At 33.4% G+C, this 8,261-nt stretch overlaps 1 protein-coding gene across 1 annotated transcript; it reads right to left on the bottom strand.

Moving 5' to 3' along the window:
- Window positions 1-1,154: 1,154 nt before the first annotated feature.
- LOC134236219 (aquaporin-8-like) lies at window positions 1,155-6,615 on the bottom strand. Its single transcript, XM_062718418.1, has 5 exons — window positions 6,294-6,615; window positions 2,573-2,686; window positions 2,118-2,336; window positions 1,690-1,842; window positions 1,155-1,318 (listed from the first exon to the last, which is right to left on the bottom strand). The coding sequence occupies exons 1-5, from the start codon at window positions 6,497-6,499 to the stop codon at window positions 1,273-1,275; spliced, it is 738 nt and encodes a 245-aa protein (XP_062574402.1). The 5' UTR covers window positions 6,500-6,615; the 3' UTR covers window positions 1,155-1,272.
- Between the last annotated feature and the right edge of the window lie 1,646 nt (window positions 6,616-8,261).

The raw sequence follows: 8,261 nt of genomic DNA, 5'->3' as shown, positions 1-8,261 counted from the left end.
CATCCAAACTTACCACAAGGCATCTTTGGGTAAAGGAGACTTGCTTTGTAGAAATGAAAGGCTTTGCCCTTTTCCAAGGGGATGTAAATAAAATCTGAGAAAATTAAATGGCATTATTTAAAACTCTCCTTCTCTATACAAATTTGGCAAGAGAAGATGAAACCTTTGTGAAATCTTCAATAAACAGTTTATACTCTTATGCAGCTTGGAATTGGAAGAAGATTGAATTGTTCATTTGAATACAAGGGGAAAATTTTGAAAAATCTTCTTCATAAAAACAGCAAAAGTATTATCTAAGGAAACATCGATATCCTCAGGTAGTGTACTTTAAGTTAACTTATTCAAATCATGATACCAGGAGTGGGGTGGACAGAATGTGCAATCGATCAAAGTTTTACATAGGAATGCAAAAGAAACTCTTATGAACAGAATAGCCGTGATTTGTCATATTTATAATGAAGCATGCTAAGGTAGTGTAGATTCAAGTTGCCACATATTGCTATACGCTGAACTCGTAACTTTTTATGTAATGTGTAAGACACACTTCTAAATATTTCACTTTTTTTTGGTTGCTTAACGTCACTCTCAAGAATTTTTCACTCATACGGTGATGCCACCATTGGCTGCAAATAGACCTATAAATGGCATCATTAACAAGAGAAGAATCACCTACTGTGACTCAAGACTTGGTTTATACAGTCTCATCCAATGCACCGGTCTTCACGTCCCACAATGGGATTCGAACCCGCGACATAAAGATCAACCCCTTATTCCACAACTCTTAGAGCAGACGCTCTAACGACTTTTGTTACATTAATGTACATGGCGACCAATTTTAATTTGTATAGTTTAAGCAATTTACAGTAGATTTTCATTTATTTGTAAAATGTATACAATAAAACAAAACTTGAACAACAAATACATATTGACAAAGTTTTTGCTCGTGTGTACATAATTTGTAGATAAAATTCACGAACATTTGTCCCCTACAAAATATGATGATTCCATATTATGTTTCCTAAGGTCCCTTTTCTAGATATGCCTTTTGCATCAATATACTAAGATACAATTATTATCAATAACTGTAATTATAATACTGATGCAAAGCATATTTTGCTAAATCCTGGAGAAAGACACTATGCCATATTCAAAAATAACATTTTACACGTATTTAATTTTTGTTTAACATAAAAATAACAAAAAATTAAAAAGCTTATAAATAATACTACAGAAAGAGAATAAATTTATGCAAAATTATTATATAAAATTAGTTTATCGTTCAATGTAGAGTCTTCTGTTTCCGGTAGCAAACAGCATCCTGAAATTAGAGATAAAGTTAGTTCTTTAAAACTTTCTTTAGTAGTTGTAAATGTCTTTAGCTGAAATGTAATGGTATTGGCAGAAACATCTGTACCGTCTACGGTTTTTTCTTTGATTTTGTTTTGCCGTTTTCTTTATTATATAAGAGAATTGTCATTCATTTTCATTACCCTTTCATTTTTTTTTTGTGAACTGAATGCTATGATTTCATTGACCAGTATTCCCTGAAGGTTTTCATACCTAAAAGATGTTTCTACAATAACCATCCCTGAATGTGTACAAATAATTTCTACAGCCACCAGATAAATTTAATGGTAACGCAAGACATGCAAAGCATTCTGTAAATGAATATTCTTAGAATAAACTTACTTATATAAAAGAGCTGCCACACCAGCTCCACATATAGGACCAAACCAGTATACGTAATGATGTTCCCAAACATTTACGTCCCCATATTTAGAGTATGCAACAGCGGGTCCAAAGCTTCTTGCTGGATTCATAGATGCCCCCGTTGTTTTTGCACTGTCGTGGCATAAATGTAGATAGATTAGACGGATTTTTTATAGATTTATTTTACAGAAATTCATGATGATCTATATAATACAGGGGAAGCTCATTACTCCATGGCACCTGATCCCACCTCTGATTTTAGAGGTCCGCGTTTGCTCTGCTTCAAATTTTTATTGTTTTATGGACTTTTGAGCTTGAATACTCTTCGTTATCTCAACATATTTCATAAATAACTTAAATTGAGGATTAATCTTGTTCTTTGAAGTTTCTTAAAATTATAACTTTACCCTGCAATAATGTCTACAACCACTGAAAATCCGATAGCCAAGGGAGCTAACTTAGTCTTGTTTTCATCTACTGCGGTTAATAAGACGGTGAACACTAATAAGAAGGTCAGTATGCCTTCAGCCAGCACCGCCCAGCCCGCATATACGCCACTTCCCAGAGTATGCGCGCCTCCAGTTATTTCTTTATACACAGTTTCGGGTAGAACTGCCTGAAAAATACTAAAACCGGTATATTTTTGAAAAATATCAAATAAAATATCATTTTATAGATTAAAAATACTAGTTTACTGGTAAAAAAAAATGTAACTTATTTCAAAAAATAAAATTAACTATCGTGAGAATTTTATACTGTTAACACGTTTAATGAATGAAATTTTATTATTATATTTTAATGCATATATTTACAGAGAAGGGGCATTGTATTAAATGGAAAAACTCACCAGAACAAAGAACACCACCAGAACATACCTCCTAGTAGCTGAGCCAAAACGTAGAAGATACTGGCGACCCAATGCATTCCCCCTGACAGCGTTACCCCAAGTGTTACGACTGGGTTAAAGTGACCGCCACTGGAAATAAAAACCAAACTTTAGATCCTCCGAACCCAGGCCAAATTCTAGAAATTTTTAAAGTGAGAGAAAAAAAATTATTTTAATTTTTTAGCAAAACGAAGTTTGGATCAAAATGCAGGTTAAATATGTCATTTAAGCATCTTTCAGGAATTCTTCTAAAAAAAGATAATTTCAAAAAAGGCATCACTGGGTTAAAGCTAATTTACATGTTTTAGTTTTCAGTATCTTTCTTTTTTTTTGTCATAACTTTTAATTTCTTGACATAAGTTCTTACGGAAGCCGGTAGGTTAAAAAGATAATGGCGACCGCTAGATAAAATATTTTTCTACCTGGCACCAATAGGCTTACGTCAGTTCTAGACATAGTTTTTCAAGGCACCTTTTTAACCCCACCTTTGCAAAATTATTGTCATTTATTCAGTCATTTTTGGTTAATCAATGTTTGACATTAATTTCATCATCTGATCAAATATATTTATGGTAAATTGAATAAATGACCTTCCTTACAAAAATAAGTTGTTCTGTCTTTCATTGCAAATGAACTCAGACTCACTGGAGAACATAACTGGTTGTTTCATTATGACAAATAGAAGGTGTATTATGGAAACAAAATATGGAATGAAATTTAAAGTTATTTATTTAATGAAAAATTTGGGTGACAAAAATATTTTTTCAAGAATAAACTAGAGGTACTGTGAACCCTGAGCTCATTAAATGATACCTCCCCCCCCCTATATTAGAATGTTTGGCTCTGGGAGATCTGAAATGAGTCTCGGGTCAAAAAAGTAAAATACATGTAGGAGGTGCATAATGGCATTGTTATAAAGAATCTGTGAAAGTATCATTAAAATTTAATCACTGGTATAGGAGGAGCAATCACCAGGAGATGACCCGGTGTCGTATAGTGAGACTTCCCCCATAGTGAGGCTTCCCCCGGAAGGCTCACTATATAGTGAGTCTTCCCCCAGGAAGGCTTGCTATATAGTGAGCCTTCCCCCGGAAGAATGGCTATATAGTGAGATTTCCCCCACGGAAGTTTCACTGTATAGCCGTTCTTCCGGGGGGAAGGCTCACTTTATAGCCAGCCTTCCCCCATTCATAGCGAGACTTCCCCCTCTTATTATAGTTTCCGGAACATTGTTTTATTATTTAAATATCTTATCTCAATCAAGTAATGACTGATGCATGCATGCACGCTCTGTGTTTCAACGTATAAAGTGTAAAAATGAAATTGCGACAAAACAGATCTACACACTAAAATTGACAATTAGCCATCTCCGACTTTAGTGCAAAATAGTTTAGTCAAATAAGTGACAATTGCAATGCAGTATATATTTTTTTTAATTTTACGTATTTTTTATACGTGTATATATTCAAACATCCAATCGTCCAAACCCAGTTTGATAAAATATCTTTAAATAGATAATTTTTAAAACACGACCAAAATGAAAAAATAATTGTATGAATTGATGTATGGGTGTGATGAGCAGGGGATGCACACATTTTCATGCAATTTTTCCGGTCATAATTTAAAAAAAAAAAAAGGGGGGGGGGGGGGTTAAGCCCAATCCATGCATCCGGTGCCTTTGCTAAAATATGTATGACAGTCAGAATTTGATTTAAAGTGTATTAGAACTCAAATCCATCTTATTTGATTTTATAGTGATGTAATTTCATTAATATCACGCAAATTTAATATCAAAATGAAATACAAATCCTAAAAATACTTCATAAAGTTTATAAAAGTTAAAAGGTCCCTAAAGCATACAATAAATATTTAATTATGTCGATGTATATAAAATACAAACCGAAAACCGAAGGGGGAAGACTCACTATGGTCATTATGGGGGGAAGTCTCACTATATAGCCATATTTCCCCCCAGGGGGAAGACTCACTATATAGCCAGACTTCCGGGGGGAAGTCTCACTATGGCGGAAGTCTCACTATATGACACCGGAATGGGGTTTCTTCAGATCCTTGTGTAGCGACCTATGGGAGTAAATGAGGGGATCAAATGATCTGATTTTAATCAGATTGTAGGAGGAGTTGCGGATAAGAGATGGATGCCCTTCAATATTATGGAAAAACGGACGTATAGACAGACGGACGGAAGTACAGCTAGACGTCCTTCCGTCCGTCCGTCTATTACACTTTAGGGTTCTTATCTCTTTAGGCTTTCACAGAATCTTCATTACAGAGTGCCATTTTGACCTCCTATTTCACTTTTTTTTTGATCCGACACATATTTTAGGTCTCCCATAGCAAAACAAGGACACTGCAATTCTTTCAATAATATTGAAGAGTATCTCTTATCCGCAAATCATCCTATACCACTGAATGAAATTTATCGATACTTACACAGATTCTTTCTTACATAATGACATTATGCACATTCTATTTTACTTTATGATGATATGGTCGGACACTTCGGGTTTCCCAAAGCAAAACATTTACTTTGTCATTTTATAATCATATGGGAGGCGGGTTAATCATTAAGTGAGCTAATTACTCACAGTACCTTTAGTTATTGTTTTATTTTCATTTGTGTATTAATTCTATTGGCTAAAGATTTTGAAAAGAAATTTTACACTGTATAGCAACGACGGAAAAATATTTTGGTTGCGGTCGCCATACATGTTTTATTTAAATGTTCAGTGTAATTATTTATTACATTTTCACTTATTAGACTTGTAAATATTTACATTTCCAATGTCTTTGTCCGAGATAAAATTACCAAATGTAAATGTAATTGATTTCCTCATGAATGTTTTGGCACGGTTCCAAAAAAACCACGTGCAGGGCGGGACAACACCTAGAGAGAAGCAGGCTTGGAGCCCGTGGATTGGCGGAATCAAAGCATGTAAATATAAGGAATAACTGTCAGATTTTTCAAATTCATGAAGATGATCAATGGATTGGCTTGTGTGATAATTTTATGCATAAACGCCTTCGGCGTTTATGCAAATTATCACACAAGCCAATCCATTGATCACTTCATGAATTCGAAAAATAAGACAGTTATTCCTTAAATAAATGAGTAAAAATTTTATAACTCCCTGTGCTTTTTTCCGGTTTAGCTTTCTTTATAAGTTCTTATCAAAAGTGCTTCGTATAAAACAACACATTTTAATCTTGACCGAATGATAAAACAGTTATAAAAATGCACATGCATGGTACCTTTTGTTTCTGAGGTTTAGTAACGGATTTTATGGTCTTTATGACTGCCAAAAATTAAAGTTAAACAAATTCTATGAATATCTAGTCATAAGTTCCTTGATTAAAACAAAAAGGTATATGCAAACACATATACAGCTATTCTCTCTACATGAATTCTTGATTTTAAAAAAAATCAGCATAATCGCAATAATTTCGTCACAAGTATTAAAAAAATCAGCATAATCGCAATAATTTCTTCATAAGTATAAAATAACTTCACTAAATCACAGAATGGCTTGTAAGTGTTGATAAAAAATAATGAAAATAGCGTATAGGCTAAAATCATTAATTGGAAACAAATATTCATATACATTGTATTATCATTATGTCACTTTAAGCATTATAAGCTCCACCCCATTAGATCCACACCAACTAAATACATACAAACCTAATTTTCCCAAGCCCTGCAATCAGGACAACTATGGTCAGTCCATGAGCAATGGCGATAGGTGCCACAACCTGGGTCTGGACAGCCATACATCCAACGAATACAAAGACGATGGTGCCGAAAAATTCGGCCAACGATGGACGGACAACTCTATCGTAAAATGAATCCGCAGCGCCACGGTTAATGAGAGGGTCAAGCTCGGACATTTTTTACACACGTATTCAAAAAGTACTATTTCATTCATGAATACATCATAGACATATTTTTTTTAAATTATCTATCACGTGAATTCAGTAACTAGGTTTGTCTCCCGTGACATATTTTATCGTATACTGATTCACATGAGGTCTTGAGATTATTTGCAATAGTTAACAACGTCACGGTAGGATGATTTACTCGGTCATGAATAATAAGTATCTAAAATCCAGGCGCGGATCTATTTGATAGGTCCCCTTCCAATCTCCAGAAATACAGGCATTTAGCGTTATTATTAACCAAATTTCTTTTCATAAATGAAAAAAAAATCCCCATACAAAATCAGTTCAAAATATACATGAATCCAGCATCATGTTTTAACAAAAAAGGAGTGGTCATTACTATATCAGTACATGTACCGCGAAGTGTACATTCCTATTTTTTGACATTTTTTCTTAATTATTTTCTTTTTCATTTCAATGGTTAAAAAAATCTTCTGAGGAAAAATGCAATGTTTGACTTACTGAGGAAAAACAAACAAACAGAATAAAAGCCAGCAAATATCATAAATAATTACTATGATTAATAAGATTAGAAAAGTCCCTCGCTTTCAATGATAAAATTTTTAATCCTTTCGCGAGGGGGACATTTAAACAAGCCTACATGTGTATTGCCTGTGATAAGACCTTTCTAAATACACTATGATTTTTTAACCCATGACCTTGAAACATGACCTACTTAAAAAAAATAAAGACAAATTGGACATAACTTTTGAATGAGAAGAGATAAGACCTTCATATTATTAAACATGTGTATTATCTGTGAAGGTCACAAGGTCAAAAATCATAGTGTATTAAAAAGGTCTGTTTTCAGGTAGTACACAGGTGCATAATGAAAGCCCTACCTTTTCACTTTCAAAAGTCATGGCCAATTTAAAGTAATGTTTAGATTTTAGAAAAGTAGGTAAAATTTCAATTTGTATGTTACGGGGTTAAAATCATAGTTTATTTAAAATACGGTATATGTAATATGAAAGCCCTATCTTTTCTCATTCAAAAGACCAAGGTTAAAATCAATGAAAAATAGTGCCTTCCCACAAATTTTTATTAAAATAGAAAATTTGGTGTTATAACACCAAATTTTATATTTTAATAAAAATTTGTGGGAAGACAGTAGGCTAAACTTCAAGGTCAAGGCCGGGGTAAAAAAAATCATAGTATATTTTAAAAGGTCTTGTCACAGGTAATGCATATGTGAAATATGTAAGTCCTCTCTCTCTCTCTCTCTCTCTCTCTCTCTCTCATTCAAAAGTTATGACTTGGGTTTAAGTTTTTTTTTGTGACAAAGCGGGTGACAAAAATGAAGTATTGAATTATAGGAAGTTGGATATTATTTTGTTTTCCTTGCCACAGAATATCTTTTGATATTTATTTTTGTTTCCTGTTTTAAAGAAAGACCTGCCTTTTTTAAAGATAGGTAACTGTTTGTTCGTTAAGCTTAGTCTTAACTTGAAAAATTTTGTATTTATCTTATATATGTATAACTTTACACCTTCAATTGTTATGTTGGCAATCACTAATTTAATTATTGTACGTATATATTACAGGGAGAGGTTTTTTTTAATTTGCAAGAACTTGTAACCAATCCCGTTGTATAAATTATACAATAAAATATGTTCAAAACAATTTTCCGAGGACTTCCCCCTATTGTATATAATAAATAGACCCTGATGGCGATTTACCGACATACCCCCCTTCCCCGGTACACTTAAAG

This window comes from Saccostrea cucullata, unplaced genomic scaffold (genome assembly GCF_032062105.1).
Source record: "Saccostrea cucullata isolate Sc308-1 unplaced genomic scaffold, CSIRO_AGI_Scuc_v1 ctg15967, whole genome shotgun sequence".
NCBI lineage: Eukaryota > Metazoa > Mollusca > Bivalvia > Ostreida > Ostreidae > Saccostrea > Saccostrea cuccullata.
Note: the sequence above shows the minus strand (reverse complement) of the source record. Positions and strands in the feature narration are given on the sequence as shown.